This window comes from Nicotiana tabacum, chromosome 4, assembly GCF_000715075.1.
Source record: "Nicotiana tabacum cultivar K326 chromosome 4, ASM71507v2, whole genome shotgun sequence".
NCBI classification, from domain to species: Eukaryota; Viridiplantae; Streptophyta; class Magnoliopsida; order Solanales; family Solanaceae; genus Nicotiana; species Nicotiana tabacum.
The window spans coordinates 46,788,540-46,808,595 of NC_134083.1; the positions used below are offsets into that span (position 1 = coordinate 46,788,540).

Sequence of the window (20,056 nt, forward strand, 5' to 3'; positions counted from 1 at the left end):
AACATTATCCAAAAATTAACTTTTTTCCTTTCATAATGGTACATATAAAACATAAAAATATTATTTAAATTTAAAATCTCAAAAATATGCATATTTTATTATTTAAATATCAGAAAAAACTAATACATGGTTAATAAATTCATAATTAAATGACAAAGATTTAAACTTTTGTGCAATGAAATAAACATATACAAGGATATCTTTTAATAAAATTGAATGAAATCTTTAATTCTGGAAGTAACATAATATTCTTATCATACGTGATGCATTAAAGTTTTAAAATATTTGGTCTAAAATTTTAGGCTTATTATTGATAATTTTAGAAATTTTACATGAGCATACTATTAATAGATAAAAGGGTATTATAGAAAAGTAAATATAACAGAAAAAATGATAACTATTAAGAAATGCAGCTTAAAGTAACAATATAAAACAAGAAGATAAGTAATCGAGTAAGAGAAGAAGAGATAACTTTCTTATTTCATCAAGTGTTCAAGTATGTCCCATATCATATTTCATGCCTCTATTTATACTATTATATAAAAGGTTACAAAAGCATTGTCTTAAACATGACATTAACAATTGAGATCATGAGGAGGGATTATGGAGGTGTAGGAGTTACAATCATAATAGTGATGAGTAGTGGGAGATTATTTACATCATGGGTGAAAGTAGTGGGAGTAATGGATATCCACATTTACTAATAGTTTTACAACACTCCCCCTTGGATATCCAAAAATAGATAATATGTCTCATTAAAACCTTACTAAGAAAAAATTATGTGGGAAAAAATCTTAGTGAAGGAAAAAGAGTACACATATTTGTAATACCCTTTATTTGTTATCTCGTTAAAAACCCCAATGGGACAAAACCAAGGAAAAAAGAGTATAGCGCGTATCTTACTCCCCCTCATGAAAACATCACTTTATTTCTCGAAGACGGCGCATTCCAATCTTCTGTCTCAACTTCTCAAATGTTGAGGTAGGTAATGCCTTAGTGAACAGATCAACCAAATTTTCACATAAACAAATCTGTTGCACATTAATTTCACCATTTTGTTGAAGATCATGCTTGAAAAAGAACTTTGGTAAAATGTGCTTTGTTCTGTCTCCTTTGATGTATCCTCCTTTCAGTTAAGCAATGCAAGCAGCATTGTTTTCATATAGTGTAGTTGGATTATCTTTTTTCATAGGAAAACCACACATTTCCTGAATATGTTGAGTCATTGATCTCAACCAAACACATTTCCGACTAGCTTCATAAATGGCTATTATCTCAACATGATTTGAAGATGTGGCAACTATTGTTTGTTTCATTGAATGCCAGGATATAGTTGTACCTCTATATGTAAACAAATAGCCTATCTGAGATCGGGCTTTATGTGGATCAGACAAATAACCTGCATCGGCATAACCAATCATTTATTACTTAAATTCATTAGAATAAAGCAATCCCATATCGATAGTTCCCCGAAGATATCTAAATATATGCTTAACACCATTCCAATGTATTCTTGTTGGGGATGATCTGAATCTTGCTAATAAGCTTACTGCAAAAGCAATATCTGGTCGGGTATTGTTGGCAAGATACATTAGTGCCCCAATTGCACTAAGATATGGAGTTTCGTTACCAACGAGCTCTTCATCATTTTCTTGAGGTCGAAATGGATCTTTATTTATGTCAAGCGATCTTACAACCATTGGGGTACTCAATGGATGTGCATTATCTATATAAAATCGCTTTGAAACCTTTTCAGTGTATGTTGTTTGATGGACAAAAATTCCATTTGTTACATGCTCAATTTATAGGTCAAGACAAAATTTTGTCTTACAAATATATTTTATTTCAGATTCTTTATTCAAACACTCTACGGCCTTTGGAAGCTCTTTAGAAGTGCTAATAATATTCAAGTCATCAACATACAAGTTATGATGACAAATTCAGTGTTACATCTTGTGCGTCCCAAGGTGACGTAATGAAGACTTGTTAATCATTATTTAAATGACTTTAAAGTCATAATATAGCTATATATGATGTTTGGATAGAAAATATGAAATTTAGAAAAAATCGGATTAAAGTTGCGGAAAACCCGACTAAGGATTTGCCCGGTAATAGAGCTTTTTGAGAAATATATTTTGTGTATTATATGAGGTCTTTATGAGACATATTATATACCAAATTTAAGGTCTTGGAATTTAGTTTCCAATGCACTTAACCGTTCGTTCATACGACATTCGGATAAAAAGATATAAGCGTCGGAAGATTGGCGAATGAGAGGGTGCCAAGCTAGCACCTTTTGACTTTTCAAACGTTGATAACTATGTCTTAACTCGTCTCTCTCATCATTTTCACATAGAACCCGACCACAGAACACCATAGAACCTGTATTTGAGCTCTCTAATAGTGTTTCAAAGAATATTATCATCCCGGGCACGTAATCAAGAAGCGATAACATTAAAACGATCCATACGACGTAAGTATCGCTATATCGCCTCTCTTTTTCTTTGTAGTTTGAATTTTGGAATGTATTTAATAGTTAATAAAAATCCTAATTTCTGTATTTAAGTGCTTAAATATCAAGTAGTGTTGATAAATTCATTTTCTAATAGTTAGAACTCACGGGACGGTGATCGGAAGCCGTGAGTTCGAGTTATTTGACTTGTAGTGGACTATTTTGTGGGTTGTTTTGTATTGCCTTTGGGCTGTATATTTTTCTACTATTTAATAGATTTTTGGAGGAAAAATGATGTGGATAAATACCACATAATGACGGAATGGTGGGCTGGTCGTTCGTCGCTACGTTTATTTAAGTTGTTTGATACTACTTTGGTTGTCGTTTTATGTATGAAGTGATTAGGGTGTGTGGGATGTTTTGTGGTATATTATGATGGATATAAGGTTGGAAAATGATGATTAAATATTGTTATTGTTGTGTTCTTGTTACTGTTGGTATATGGTATTGGAGGAGGGCCTAGTTACAGGGGAGATGCTGCCCAAATTTTCGTAAACGAGCTACTAGTTTAAGTTGAGGACTTAGCCTTTACTCAACACTGATTTTGAATCTCCTTATGATGTGGTAGATTTAATTGATTTGTTTGAAGAATTTCTTGGAAGGTATTAAGGACTCAACGGATTTAAGGTATGTTAAGGCTATCCCTCCTTTCCTTTTGGCATGATCCGTACGATACAAACGAAACGAGCAAATACGCAACTTTCATAAATGACTCTATTCATAGAAATACTAGGGATGTCTATATTCTTAATTCTCCATGTGAATTATTATTATATCCTTTGTTCATGGGTCTCAGAAAAATACGTATTTGATAAAATTTGTTCGAAAGGCATATTGATTTTATGATATTGGAGAAATCTTATTAACGTATTTCTTATGCATTTCATGCATTTATACATGTACATTGACCCATGACCAAAATGAGTTATATACGCATATATTATATGTATATGGGATATGGGAAGAGGTTATGGCGTTATATACGCACCACCACCTGATCAGCTGGTATACGTTGATGATTTGCCCACAGTGGCCGAGATGATATGATGGGATGCCTCAGAGGTTTGATGATGTTAGGAATGCATATACCTATGCATGGTATGGCATTTATACGCATATGCATGACATTATAATATTAAACGATTCACAGAGCTATTCAGACTTATATGTCGAGTCTTTTACTCCATGTTTCTCTCATGTCTATGATTTACTGATTTTCATTCCTTACATTCCCGGTACATTATTTGTACTGACGTCCCTTTTTCCTAGGGACGCTAAGTTTTATGCCCGCAGGTCCCGATAGACAGGTTGAGAGTTCTCCTAGTAGGCTATCAGCTCAGCAGAAGGTATTTGTGCACTCCACTTGCTCTGGAGTTGCCTATTTGGTCAGTATGATTTGAATATGTATTGTTTGGTATGGCGGGGCTCTGTCCCAACCTTTATGATATTTATGTACTCTTAGAGGCTTATAGACAGATGTCAGGTATACGGATACTGGTATGGCTTTATAGGCCAGTACGTCATATGTATAAGTCGGTATATCAAGTTGGGTTACCTTATATTGAGTATTTCCTCATGTTTTATTCTACTTATCTCACGACATACCTCTCTGGCTCAATTACCTATGATAGTATGATACGAAAGATACATTACGTTGTTACTCGGTTGAGTAAGGTACCAGGTTTCCGTCGCGGCCCATCTGTTTGGGTCGTGACATTCAGATCCAAACCTCTTAATGAAGACACAGGGGCAAATATAGTCATTTTTGTACCCTTCATTTAGCAAATACTCGCTAAAGCAATTATACCACATCCTCCTTTATTTCTTTAATCCGTATAAGGATTTCTGAAGCTTTATTGAACAAGTTCCCCTTAAACTTTTATGTGCTTCAGAAATTTTAAATCCTTCAGGAATTTTCATAAAACTTTCATTGTCCAATGAGCCATATAAGTAGGTTGTTGTCACGCCCCGAACCTAGGAGCGAGACAAGCACCCCGTGCCTCACCTAACCTGGCGTACCAAATTGCGACTAAGGGACTCTGAACACATAATGTCATACTTTGGCCATGGGGCCACCTTGCAAGACAATTTGCGAAGCAAAATATAAAACTGAATGGAAACTAGCACTAACTAAATATCAATATAAAGCTAGGCCGACAAGGCCGTCATAGCTACTACAGCTGACAAACCACCAATTTATACAAACCCAACATACTGCACTAACCAACAGGATATGCCTACAAGCCTCTACTGATAGATGTACTGTGATCGGAACAGGGCCCCGACCTACCCATAACATATATACAGATATACATAAGATGTACACAAAACTCTAGTCCTGGCAACTCCGAAAGACGTGGAGCTTACCGATCAGGCGGAACTCGGAAAACACCTACTGAGGAGGTCTACCCGTCTGTCTGTCTGAACCTGCACGCATGAAATGCAGCGCCCCCAAAAAAGGGACGTCAGTACGAAATAATGTACCGAGTATGTAAGGCAATAAAATAACTGAAATCTGAAACTGAACTGATAATATGATAACTGAAATTAACTGGGAGTCAAAGATGATCTGGAGATATACTTACCTTCTGATACTGACTCAACTCCTTCAATATAGTAAGTAAAATAATTGTACGGCCTTATAAGGCTCGGTATATATAACTGCTCTGCCATAGTAGGCTCGCTTATAGGCGCTCGGCCATACTAGGCTATGTATCTCGACCATGCTGGGCTCGCTCATAGGCGCTCGGCCACAGTAGGCTCGGTATATAACTTTCCATCTGATCAGAGGTTGCCCAATAGGGGCCTGCCCATCGATTATAGCTCGATGGTAATGAAAATACTGTAATACTGTATATATAGGCTTGCTGCTCTCTTGACTGAAAGAAGACAATACTAAAATTGAATATAGAGTCTCGATAAGGAATAATATTGTAACTTATGAGACTAGAATAGTGTGAATAAATTCATGAATATGAACTTCTCTTTTTGTCTCATTACTAACACATGTAGCTACGAGATCATGCCAAAATGAAGGAAGGCTTAGCCTTAACATACCTTATCACAATCTTTTCAATCACCAAGTTGAACTCACCTCTTCGCACCTTAATCTACAAGAATGATAATAATACTATCGTTAAGTTACGAAAGGTACAACTATCGCACAACGAACGACAAACCTATTTTGTATTAAAACGGGCAGCATCTCCCCTATAATATGCCCTTCCTCCAACTTCAAGATAACACCAACAATACAAGGACAGAACAATAACAACATATATACATCATTTTCCAGCGCTATATACACCATCAAATACTACAAAACAGCCCAACACACCCCAATCTCTTCGTACACAAAACGACCACCGTAGTAGTGTCAAACGACCCAAAAATGTTATGACGAACGACCAGCCAACCACCCTACATTTATATGGTGTTTATAAACCCCTTCCTCCTCCAAAACTCCCCAAAATAGTAATAAAACACGCAGCCCAACAGCAACACAAAACAGTCCACAAAACAGTCCGCTACAAGTGAATAACTCGAACTCACGGCTTCCGATCACCATCCCGTGAGTTCTTACAAGTATAGAACGACTTACCATGAATTTACAGAAGAAAAAATGGATGAAAGAGAGCAGTAAACTCACCTTATTTGTTGGATAACTCAGCTCCTATCTTGGTTCTTCAAACTCTAAGTTTTACCTCCAATTGGAACTTGAAAGGGAGAGAAAATCAATTAGGGTTTGTGGGAAATTTTTGGGAGGATTCTTTGCAGAGCTTATGTCTGGTTATTATGCTCTATTTTGAGTCTAATATATGAAGAAAATAGGCCCTTAAAAGGCCTCTTTGGACGACCCGAAATGGCCCATTTTTGGGCTTTCATTTAAGCAAGTAGGTGACACACCTACTTGTCACCTAGCAGCTTGCGCAGTATCGCAAAAATGCACATATCTCTCTACTCCGATGTCGTATTGACAAATGGTTTAATGCGTTGGAAAATAGACTCATAGATCTTTAATTTGATGGGTGGAACACACCATAACTCTAAGTATATTGGGAGAAAATTGCAGTTACAGTTGACCCAAAGTTTCAGTAAAACTTATGAATGTAACTTGTGATGACTTTCATCGACTTTTGTTCCACAACTCGCTTGACTTAAAAACATAACACACGGATGTAATACGACTAATATAAATCATAACATAATCTCTTTATCATGTTAATCACCCTAGTCTCACCCCAAAGGTACATGTTATAACATTCCCAACTTGTCGACTTTCGATGAAACATTGTTTTATTTAATTGCTTTAGCTTCTGAACTGTCCAACCCTCTTTGTACTTGTTGTTCATGATCTTCAATATTTGTAACCTCAGAGGTAACATGATTAACTTACTTTATATACTTTTAAATATTATCTCATTTTTTTGTCCTACATTAGTTTGCTTACGACGCATTTTTACATACGAAAATATAGGGTGTAACATCACTCCCCCTTGGGAACATTCGTCCTCGAATGTTTACTCTTGGAGACTTTGGAAACTTTTTCCAGAGTATCCTTCGTACACTAGGTTAAAACCAACCTGCACGCAGCCAGAAATATACTATGCATGCCACACATGGCCAATCTTTATAAATAGCAGCAATTTGCCTCTGACATAATCCTGTCTCGTAGCCCTGCTACATCTGGAACACACAAACGACCCTTGTATCTGAGAACCCCATCTCCCTTGAGCTCTAACAATGGCTTCTTCTGCTGCGGAACTCGCTCTCTCAACTCGACCAACTCTGGGTCCTCGTACTGCCTTTCCTTGACTTCAGCTATGAGGGATGATTTTGCAGTGTTTTGGATTACAACTCCACCATCCTCAGAATCTACTAACTGAACCCCCAACGAAGCCAATTGATGAATATCTCTAGCTAATTGTCTTTTCTCGGGCTCTACATGTGCTAAGCTACCCATAGATCGGCGACTTAAGGCATCTGCTACAACATTAGCTTTCCCTGGATGGTAGAGAATGTTAACATCGTAATCTTTCAATAACTCAAGCCATCGCCTCTGTCACAAATTCAACTCTTTCTGCTTGAAAATATATTGTAGGCTTTTATGATCAGTAAATATATCAACATGAACACCATATAAATAATGCCGCCATATCTTAAGTGCATGGACAACCGCAGCTAACTCGAGGTCGTGGGTCGGATAATTCCTCTCGTGCTTCCTCAACTGCCTTGAAGCATATGCAATTACCTTCCCATGTTGCATCAGGACACATCCTAACCCGACACCTGATGCATCACAATACACGGCATAACCCTCTAGACCCTCTGGAAGTGTTAGAACTGGAGCTGAGGTCAACTTGTTCTTAAGCTCTTGGAAACTCCGCTCACAAGCCTCTGTCCATTGAAACTTAGTTTCTTTCTGTGTCAACTTCGTCAATGGTGCCGAAAGGGAAGAAAAAACCCTCTACGAACCTCCGATAGTATCCTGCTAAGCCTAGAAAGCTACGAACCTCTGTCGGAGTGGTAGGTCTAGGCCAAGATTTCACGGCCTCAATCTTCTGAGTGTCCACCTTTATCCCTTCATCTGATACAATATGCCCCAAGAATGCTACAGACTTCAACCAGAACTCACATTTAGAAAACTTAGCATACAACTTACGATCACGGATGGTTTGGAGTACCGCTCGCAGGTGGTCCGCATGCTCATCCTCTGAACGGGAATAAACCAGAATATCATCAATAAATACTATCACGAACAGATCTAAAAATGGCCGGAATAGGCTATTCATCAAGTCCATAAATACAGCGGGTGCATTAGTCAACCCGAAGGACATGACAAGGAACTCGAAGTGGCCATATCGGGTCCTGAAGGCTGTCTTCGGAATATCTTTTTCCCGAACTCTGACCTGGTGGTACCCCGACCTCAAATCAATCTCGGAAAAGCATCTAGCTCCCTGCAACTGATCAAACAAGTCATCGATCCTTGGAAGTGGATACTTATTCTTAATAGTTACCTTGTTCAACTGCCTATAATCGATACACATCCTCAGCGAGCCGTCTTTCTTCCGCACAAATAGTACCGGTGCACCCCAAGGTGAGGTACTGGGCCTAATGTAACCTTTCTCCAGCAAATCTTTTAACTGCTCCTTCAACTCCTTCAATTCGGCAGGTGCCATTCTATACGGAGGGACGGATATTGGTTGAGTTCCTGGAAGCAAATCGATGCTAAAATCAATCTCTCGCTCTGGAGGAATACCTGGAAGCTCATCTGGAAACACATCTGCATACTCTTTGACTATGGGAATAGACTGAAGTGTAGGTATCTCAGCATCTGCATCTCTAACTCGCACAATATGATAAATGCACCCTTTTGCGATCATTTTCCTCGCCTTCAGATAGGAAATAAACCTACCTCTGGGTGTTGGTGTATTACCTACCCATTCAAGGACTGGCTCACCCGGAAAATGAAATTTGGCTACCTTTGCTCGGCAATCAACTGTGGCATAGCAAGCTGCCAACCAGTCCATGCCCATGATAGCATCAAAGTCCATCATCTCTAGCTCAACTAGGTCAGCTGAGGTCTGACGACTACAAATTGTCACCGTACAACCTCGGTAAACCCGTCTAGCAATAATCGATTCTCCGACCGGTGTAGATACCGCAAAAGGATCACTTAGTATTTCAGGCACTATACCAAACTTCCTCGCGACAAATGGGGTAATATACGATAAAGTAGATCCTGGGTCTATCAAAGCATAAGCATCGTGAGAGAAAATGGTTAATATACCTGTCACAACGTCTGGTGAAGACTCCTGGTCCTGTCGACCCGCTAAAGCATAGATACGGTTCTGATTACCACTTGAACTGGAACCTCTACCTCTGCCTCGACCTCTACCAGCCGAAGACTAAGACTCACGCCTTGAAGGATGCACGGACATAGACGATCCTGTTGCTGAACTCGCTGGTTGTGCCATTCCCCCAGAATCTCTATTTGGGCAATCTCGCATCATATGCCCCAGACGCCCACATGTATAACAAGCATCAGAACCTGCTCGGCATTGACCCAAGTGTCCTCTACCACAGATGTCACACCGCGGAGGAAATGACCATGTCTGCGCAGAACCTCGTTGTCGCTGCAAACCCGACGCCCGTGAGCTCTCACCTGGTCCTGACTGAGTATAGCGGTCATACCCGTAACCCTGTAACTGAGGTGGCGGAGGCCTAGGTGGCCGTTCGAAGTACTAGGTCCTATAACTACCCTGAGATTGCTCCTGAGACCTAGGAAATCTCATCCTCTTACGTTGCCCTTGCTCAGCCCTCTCTGTACCCTGCTGCCGACGCCTACCCCTTTCTATATTCTGGGCGAATGCCTGAATCCGGGAGATATCCATACTATCCTGCAATGCAGCGGTGGCACATGCCTCGGTTAACTCTGGGGCTAACCCTGCTATAAACCTGTGAATCCTGTCCCGCATAGTAGCAACTATGGATGGTGCATATCTGGCCAATGAGTCAAAATGGAGACTATACTCTCGAACACTCATATTACCCTGCTTGAGGGCTAGAAACTGATCGACTCGAGCCTGTCGGATCTCCCGTGGTAAGTACTGGTCAAGGAAGGCATCTGAAAAATTCTCCCAAATAGCTGGAGGTGCATCACGTCCCCTGGACCTCTCCCATCCCTCGTACCAAAGGATGGCTATATCTCGGAGTCGAAAAGCTGCTAGCTCAACTGCCTCTTTCTCCGTGGCATGCATAACACGAAAGATCCTGTGAAGCTGATCTATGAAATCCTGCGGGTCCTCCCTCTGATCTGTCCCCGTGAACTCTGGGGGACTCAAAGCAATAAACTCTCGGACCCTTGAACTCCCAGACCCCTAAGAAGTTCCTGCACTAGCTGATGCCCTAGCCTGTTGCTGGGTAGCTACCAACTGTGTCAACAAATGCACCGCACTCCTTAAGTCCTGATCTGATGGAAGTGGAGGGGGAACTGGATGTGCGGTTTCCCTAGGAATCTCCGTAGTTGGTGGAGGAGCCGGTAATGGCTGAGTAGGGGTCTCGCCTTGAGCCTCAGACTGGGCCCCATCTACTGGGGGTACTCTGTTGGTCCCCTCACCTACTACTGTATCTCTTCTCTGGCTAGCCGTAGTCTTCCTAGTCACCGTCATCTGTGCATGCAAACACCAACACATAAGTTTAATTCAAATTTCCTATAACTCAGTTCTATAGCACGATTTAGATTTCAAAGAAGTGTAACCAACTCCTAAATGCCCTGTAGTTCCTTGCTTATATAATGTGGTGCACAACACATCTATAAACAAGACCCTACTAGACACGGCTTGTAGACTCCCTAGGACAGAACTGCTCTGATACCAAGTTTGTCACGCCCCGAACCTAGGAGCGAGACAAGCACCCCGTGCCTCACCTAACCTGGCGTACCAAATTGCGACTAAGGGACTCTGAACACATAATGTCATACTTTGGCCATGGGGCCACCTTGCAAGACAATTTGCGAAGCAAAATATAAAACTGAATGGAAACTAGCACTAACTAAATATCAATATAAAGCTAGGCCGACAAGGCCGTCATAGCTACTACAGCTGACAAACCACCAATTTATACAAACCCAACATACTGCACTAACCAACAGGATATGCCTACAAGCCTCTACTGATAGATGTACTGTGATCGGAACAGGGCCCCGACCTACCCATAACATATATACAGATATACATAAGATGTACACAAAACTCTAGTCCTGGCAACTCCGAAAGACGTGGAGCTTACCGATCAGGCGGAACTCGGAAAACACCTACTGAGGAGGTCTACCCGTCTGTCTGTCTGAACCTGCACGCATGAAATGCAGCGCCCCCAAAAAAGGGACGTCAGTACGAAATAATGTACCGAGTATGTAAGGCAATAAAATAACTGAAATCTGAAACTGAACTGATAATATGATAACTGAAATTAACTGGGAGTCAAAGATGATCTGGAGATATACTTACCTTCTGATACTGACTCAACTCCTTCAATATAGTAAGTAAAATAATTGTACGGCCTTATAAGGCTCGGTATATATAACTGCTCTGCCATAGTAGGCTCGCTTATAGGCGCTCGGCCATACTAGGCTATGTATCTCGACCATGCTGGGCTCGCTCATAGGCGCTCGGCCACAGTAGGCTCGGTATATAACTTTCCATCTGATCAGAGGTTGCCCAATAGGGGCCTGCCCATCGATTATAGCTCGATGGTAATGAAAATACTGTAATACTGTATATATAGGCTTGCTGCTCTCTTGACTGAAAGAAGACAATACTAAAATTGAATATAGAGTCTCGATAAGGAATAATATTGTAACTTATGAGACTAGAATAGTGTGAATAAATTCATGAATATGAACTTCTCTTTTGTCTCATTACTAACACATGTAGCTACGAGATCATGCCAAAATGAAGGAAGGCTTAGCCTTAACATACCTTATCACAATCTTTTCAATCACCAAGTTGAACTCACCTCTTCGCACCTTAATCTACAAGAATGATAATAATACTATCGTTAAGTTACGAAAGGTACAACTATCGCACAACGAACGACAAACCTATTTTGTATTAAAACGGGCAGCATCTCCCCTATAATATGCCCTTCCTCCAACTTCAAGATAACACCAACAATACAAGGACAGAACAATAACAACATATATACATCATTTTCCAGCGCTATATACACCATCAAATACTACAAAACAGCCCAACACACCCCAATCTCTTCGTACACAAAACGACCACCGTAGTAGTGTCAAACGACCCGAAAATGTTATGACGAACGACCAGCCAACCACCCTACATTTATATGGTGTTTATAAACCCCTTCCTCCTCCAAAACTCCCCAAAATAGTAATAAAACACGCAGCCCAACAGCAACACAAAACAGTCCACAAAACAGTCCGCTACAAGTGAATAACTCGAACTCACGGCTTCCGATCACCATCCCGTGAGTTCTTACAAGTATAGAACGACTTACCTTGAATTTACAGAAGAAAAAATGGATGAAAGAGAGCAGTAAACTCACCTTATTTGTTGGATAACTCAGCTCCTATCTTGGTTCTTCAAACTCTAAGTTTTACCTCCAATTGGAACTTGAAAGGGAGAGAAAATCAATTAGGGTTTGTGGGAAATTTTTGGGAGGATTCTTTGCAGAGCTTATGTCTGGTTATTATGCTCTATTTTGAGTCTAATATATGAAGAAAATAGGCCCTTAAAAGGCCTCTTTGGACGACCCGAAATGGCCCATTTTTGGGCTTTCATTTAAGCAAGTAGGTGACACACCTACTTGTCACCTAGCAGCTTGCGCAGTATTGCAAAAATGCACATATCTCTCTACTCCGATGTCGTATTGACAAATGGTTTAATGCGTTGGAAAATAGACTCATAGATCTTTAATTTGATGGGTGGAACACACCATAACTCTAAGTATATTGGGAGAAAATTGCAGTTACAGTTGACCCAAAGTTTCAGTAAAACTTATGAATGTAACTTGTGATGACTTTCATCGACTTTTGTTCCACAACTCGCTTGACTTAAAAACATAACACACGGATGTAATACGACTAATATAAATCATAACATAATCTCTTTATCATGTTAATCACCCTAGTCTCACCCCAAAGGTACATGTTATAACATTCCCAACTTGTCGACTTTCGATGAAACATTGTTTTATTTAATTGCTTTAGCTTCTGAACTGTCCAACCCTCTTTGTACTTGTTGTTCATGATCTTCAATATTTGTAACCTCAGAGGTAACATGATTAACTTACTTTATATACTTTTAAATATTATCTCATTTTTTTGTCCTACATTAGTTTGCTTACGACGCATTTTTACATACGAAAATATAGGGTGTAACAGTTGTGATAACATCCATCAATCGCATATCAAGCTTTTCATGGACTGCCAGATTTACGGCTGGAATATGCGATTTAGTAACCTGTGAAAGGTTAGTAAATGCATCTCGCAGTTGATTTGCAACATTTTTGCATATAAATGATCTTTTGAACTTATTGTTCACATTTATTTGTACGAAGATCTAAATGAGATAGATATAATACATTCCAATCTATCTCTTTTTTCAGTTGTTTATTTTCTCCCCCTAATGTTGGAAAAACTAATTCATCAAAATAACAATCAACAAATCTCCAGTCATAGGCTCCAAATATTTAATAATAGAAGGAAATTCATAACCAACATATTCTCCCAACCTTCTTTGGGGACCCATCTTTGTGCGCTGTGTTGGAGCAATTGGAACATATACCGCACATCCAAAACTTCTTAGATGGGAAATATTAGGCTCTTGACCAAAAGTCAATTGTAATGGGGAGACTTCATGATAACTGGTTGTCCTTATACGCACAAGTGTTGCTGCATGCAAAATAGCATGTCCCCATACTAAAACGGGAAGTTTTGTCCTCATTAGCAATGGTCTAACTATTAATTGGAGGCGTTTAATCAACGGTTCTACTATACCATTTTGAGTATGAACATGAGCAACATGATGCTCAACTTTTATTCCAGTGCCATACAATTATCAGTAAAGGCCTGAGATGTAAATTCACGAGCATTATCAAGACGAATTGTCCTAATTGTATAATCTGAAAATTGTGCTCTTAACCTTATTATTTGGGCCAACAATCTCGCAAATGCCATATTACGAGTTGACAATAAGCACACATGGGACCATCTTGTAGATACGTCTATCAAGATCATAGAATACTTGAATGTTCCACATAGAGGGTGTATAGGCCCACATATATATCACCCTTTATACGTTCCAGAAATACATGGGATTCAATCCCAACTTTAGCTACTCATGGTTTAATAACCAATTTTCCTTGAGAACAAACAACACAAGAGAATTCCTTAAATTGAAGAATCTTCTTATTCTTCAATGTTTGCCCATTTAAATGCTCTATTATTCTGCGCATCATGTTAGGACCGGGATGGTCCAACCGGTCATGCCAAATGATAAAATCATTAGAAGTATTAAACCTTTTGTTTACTATGGCATGTGATTCAACCACACCAATATTTGTGTGGTACAACCCAGAAGAAACTAAGGGTAATTTTTCATGCACACATTTTTTCCGCTTTTATTGTAGTAATATAAAGGTATTCAACTTTTCTTTCGTTAGAGGTCTCAACATAGTAACCATTTTGGTGAATAGCTTTGAAACTCAACAGTGTTTTTGAGACTTACTACAATACAATGCATTATTAATAGTCAATATTGTTCCTCCAGGTAGTAATAAGGTCGCTCTTCTAGAGCCCTCAATTAATTTTGTACTTGATGGTAGGCTAGAATGATAACGACTAGGTCGGGAATCCAAACTAGAGTAAGAATTTAAAAAGTAAATGCGGAAGGAATAACAATAAGGAATTGAATAACTAGAACTAATGGGCAGAAAATAAAGGATATGGGAAAATTCAAGGAAAGAATTCCAAGAACTCAAGTTCTATAGCCTTGACAAGATCAAAGCAACAACGTCTTGATTTATTGAAAAAATCAAACGCCTTTACTTAAAAGCAAATCAAAATAATAGATTCGGATCTTGACCGCTTTACGAGTAACTTGAGACAATAATTAATAACTAGTACTAATCGCCTTCTAAGAATACCACAAAGGAATCAAAGATATCACAATAGAGAAGTAATCTTACTACCTTGAACTATGAACTAATAAAGGTTGAAAGATAAATCTCAAAACACAAGTAACAAAGGTTCAAAATAACTCTCAAAGTATGATATACTTAATCAATAATGAAGTGTCTCAATGAATTAGAAGAACTCCTTATTTATAGGAGTACTAAGGCATAAAAAGTCTTTAAAATTAGGTAGGGTGGCTTCTAAGGCATAAAAAATCATTACAATTAGGTAGGGTGGTTTCTAAGAAGTAAGAAAAGTCATTAAAATTAGGTGGGGGCGGCCAAATTCCTTTGGGGCATATTTGAACCTTAAAACTACTAGTTTGGGCCATTGGTTTGGACTCCAATTGGGCTCCTTTTGAAACACTCCCTTTTGGACCTCTTTTAAGCTCATTTTGAGCCCTTTTGGTGGACTTCAAGGGGCAATTTGGTGGTCCAATATTCCTCCTCTTGGACTTCAATTTGGATCACAAAATAATTGTAAAATTTGGATAATTCATCTACTTTGGACTTGAGCTCTTTATCTACAATTACAAGCTTCTTTATTTGCTATTGAAGTCTAACAACCTTAGTCTGTAACTCTTTAGTTTGAGATCTTGTAAATGGCCTTGGAGCTTCCAAAACTCTATCCTTGTCCTTGATGCTATCATTCCACTCTTTTTGAAAAGAATTCGTCCCCGAATTTGATCCTACATCAAACAAAGACAAGTCAGCAACATTGAATGTAGCACTTACTTGGAACTCACCAGGAAGGTCCAGCTTGTAAGCATTGTCTCCAATCCTTTCAAGGACTTGAAATGGGCAATATCCTCTAGGATGCAACTTTTACTTCCTTTTGGAGGGAAATATCTCCTTTCTAAAGTGAACCCAAACTAAATCTCTAGGTTTAAAAATAACTTGTTTTCGGCCCTTATTCTTTCTCAAGGTAGTTTGCTCATTTTTCTTCTCAATTGCAAGCCTTGTTTGTTCATGAATTTTTTTCATCATCTCAGCCTTTGTCCTACCATCAAGATTAACAATATCATTAGTAGGTAATGGTAATAAATCAAGGGGAGTGAAGGGATTAAAACCATAAACAACCTCAAAAGGAGATATACCTATAGAAGAATGGATTGTTCTATTGTAAGCAAATTCAATCATAGGTAAGTGAGCTTCCCAAGAAGTTAATTTACCTTTCAAAACAAACCTCAATATGTTACCTAAGTTTCTATTAACTACTTCAGTTTGTCCATCAGTTTGTGGGTGACAAGAAGTAGGAAATAATAATTTAGTGCCTAACTTCCCCCAAAATACACGCCAAAAGTGGCTCAAATACTTAGCATCCCTATCACTAATAATTGTTCTAGGTATACCATGCAATTTGACAACTTCTTTTACAAAAAGATGAGCAACATGTGAAGCATCATTTGTCTTTAAGCAAGGAATAAAATGAGCCACTTTGGAGAACCTATCTACCACAACATATATACTATCCTTAGCATACCTTATTCTAGGCAAATCTAACACAAAATTCATAGAAATATCAATCCAAGGTGAAGTAGGAACAGGTAATGGCGTGTAAAGACCATGTGGTAATACTTTAGATTTAGCTTGTTTACATTCCAAACACTGTGCACACATTCTTTCAACATCGTTTCTCATTCCATGCCAAAAAAAAAAATCAGCAACTATGTCTAGTGTCTTTGGGACTCCAAAGTGACCCATAAGCCCTCCACAATGTGCTTCCCTTACATATACTTCACGTAAAGAGCAATTAGGGATACACAACTTATTTTCCTTAAAGAGAAATCCATCTTGGTAGTTAAACCTCTCAAAAGGACCCAATTTACAATCTGCAAAAATCTTGCCAACATCACTAGCATAAAGTCCCTTGATTTGATCAAACCCCATCAATTTAGAAGTCATGGTAGAAACTAAGACATACCTTCTTGAAAGTGCATCCGCAACAACATTATCTTTCCCTTGTTTGTAAGAAATTACATAAGGAAAAGTTTCAATGAATTCAACCTACTTACCATGTCTTCTACTAAGCTTACCTTGACTCTTCAAGTATTTCAAATATTCATGGTCAGTTTTAATGACAAACTCTCTTGGCCACAAGTAATGTTGCCATGTGGCTAAAGCCCTTACCAATGCATATAGCTCTTTGTCATAAGTGGAATAGTTCAATGTGTCTCCACTCAACTTCTCACTAAAGTAGGCAAAAGGTTTAGAATCTTGCATCAAAACAACACTTATTCCTTTGCCAGAAGCATCACATTCAATTTTAAAAGATTTAGAAAAATCAGGCAATTGTAACAATAGAGCAGAACATAACTTTTCTTTCAACAAGTTGCAAGCATCATCTTGTTCTTTTCTCCATGTAAAAATCTTATCCTTTTTAATAACTTCAGTTAAAGGAGAAGCAATGGTGCTAAAGTTCCTCACAAACCTCCTATAAAAACTAGCAAGTCCATGAAAACTCCTAACTTCAGTTATACTCTTAGGTTTAGGACATTCTTTTATTGCTTTAATTTTCTCTTCATCAACCTCAACTCTTTTAGAACTAACCACAAAACCCAAGAAAATCACATGATCCACATAAAAAGTACACTCTTTAAGATTAGCAAATAAGAGTTGCTTTCTAAGAACTTCAAAAATTTGTTTTAGGTGTTCGACATGTTCTTCTAAAGTGTTAAAAAAGATCAAGATATCATCGAAGTACACCACAATAAATTTTCCATGAAAATCCTTAAAGATATGATTCATTAATCTCATGAAAGTGCTAGGTGCATTAGTCAAGCCAAAATGCATAACTAACCACTCATAAAGCCCATATTTGGTCTTAAAAGCAGTTTTTCATTCATCTCCATGATTCATTCGAATCTGATGGTAACCACTCTTTAGATCAATTTTAGAAAAGATTTTGGATCCATGTAATTGATCCAACATGGCATCAAGACGAGGAATAAGATGGCGATACTTTACCGTTATCTTTTTGATTGCTCTACAATCCACGCACATCTTCCAAGTTCCATATTTTGGGGTACCAATAGGACGGGAACATAGCAAGGGCTCATACTCTCTCTCACAAGGCCTTTCTCAAGCAGCTCCTCAACTTGCCTTTGAAGCTCTTTTGTCTCTTCTGGATTACTCTTATAAGCAGGCCTATTTGGGATTTGTGATCCAGCACAAAATCAATTTGATGCTCAATGCCACATAAATGTGGTAATCTATTAGGAATATCTTTAGGAAAGACATCTTCAAAATCCTATAAAAGAAAAGAAATACTACTTGGCAAAGAAGAAGTTAGTAACTCAGAATTAATCAAAGCTTCTTTGTAAGTAAGTAGTATTATGGGCAACCCTCTTTTCTTGCATTTAAATACTCTGTCTTTTATATAAAAACTCTTTTTTTAATTTTCATCGCCTCTTTCCTCTCACCAAGACTTTCTATTTTTTTCATTCAAACCCCTTTTTTATCTCTTCTCTCAAATTGTTGCCCATTCTCTCTTTCTCTTGGCCATATCTCTTTTTTTCTAATTGTTGGCCTCATTTCTTTTATTTTTCCTCAAGCTCACTTTTTATCCCTCCCCTTGGTTTTCCCATTGTTTCCCTTAATCTCTTTTGATCTTCAAACACTTGAGAAAGAGATAAAGGTGCAAGAGCAAATTTCCTACCATTTAGCTCAAGAGAATATCTATTCTTCCTTCCATCATTAAAAACATTCCTATCATACTGCCAAGGACGACCCAGTAAGATATGACAAGCTTGCATAGGGACTATGTCACAAAGAATATCATCCTCATCTCTACCAACATTGAATGAAATCATGCATTGTTTGTTTACCTTTAGTTCATCACTATCATTTAACCATTGGAGTCTATAGGGAGTAGGGTGTTTCATGCATGCAAGTCCCAATTTTTCCACAAAGTATGAACTCATCACATTAGCACAACTACCACTATCAATGATCATAGAACAAGTTTTCCCCTTTATCCCATACCTAGTATGGAATATATTCTCCCTTTGTTCTTCACTATTGCTTCCCAAATTGATAGTCATAATCCTCCTAACTACCCCAATCATGTAATCATTAGGTAGTTCTATATCATCATCATTACTCGCATCTCTCTCTCTTCTTCCCACTCACTTTTTTCACTCTCATATCCTCCATCTTCTCTAAGAATGATGTTTCTTCTACTTGAACATTCATGCATCATATGTCCCCTTCCTTTACATTTATGACATTGAATAGAACTAGAAGGTTTAGGGTTAAAGATTTTACCTCCCTCTTTGTTCTCAAATTTACCTTTATCCTTGTCTTCTTGAGCTCTAGAAGAACTCTTCATCTCTTGATTCGATCATGGCTTCTTGGAGATGGTGTTTGACCGACCTTTCCACAAGTTAGTTTGCTTTCTTTTATTTTGATTTTCTATCTTTAAAGACAAATCAACTAACTCATCTATTGTTACATATTGTTGTAATTATACTACATCAACTATTTCCTTATTTAAACCATTTAAAAACCTAGCCATTATAGCCTCTTCTTCCTCCATACAATTAGCTTGGATTATAGCCATATCCATAGCCTTAAAGTACTCATCCATAAATATGGACCATTGCTTCAATGTTTGAAGACGTTGTTGCAGCTCTCTTTGAAAGTGTGATGGTATGAATATCTTTTTCATCGCCCTCTTCATCTCAGCCCAAGTAGCAATTGGTGTTTGTCCTTCTTGCAATCTGTCCCTAGTAAGCTTTTTTCACCAAATAGCATCATAATTAGAAAACTCAACAATAGCAAGTTTAACTTTCGTACCCTCAGAGTAGTTGTGACAGTCAAAGATGGCTTCAACTTTTCTCTCCC

At 38.3% G+C, this 20,056-nt stretch overlaps 1 protein-coding gene across 1 annotated transcript; it reads right to left on the reverse strand.

Annotated features, from left to right (window-relative positions):
* Positions 1–1,133: 1,133 nt before the first annotated feature.
* Positions 1,134–1,700, reverse strand: LOC142179896 (secreted RxLR effector protein 161-like). Its single transcript, XM_075250786.1, has 2 exons — positions 1,499–1,700; positions 1,134–1,399 (listed from the first exon to the last, which is right to left on the reverse strand). Exons 1-2 carry the CDS (start codon positions 1,698–1,700, stop codon positions 1,134–1,136), a joined length of 468 nt encoding a protein of 155 aa, XP_075106887.1.
* Between the last annotated feature and the right edge of the window lie 18,356 nt (positions 1,701–20,056).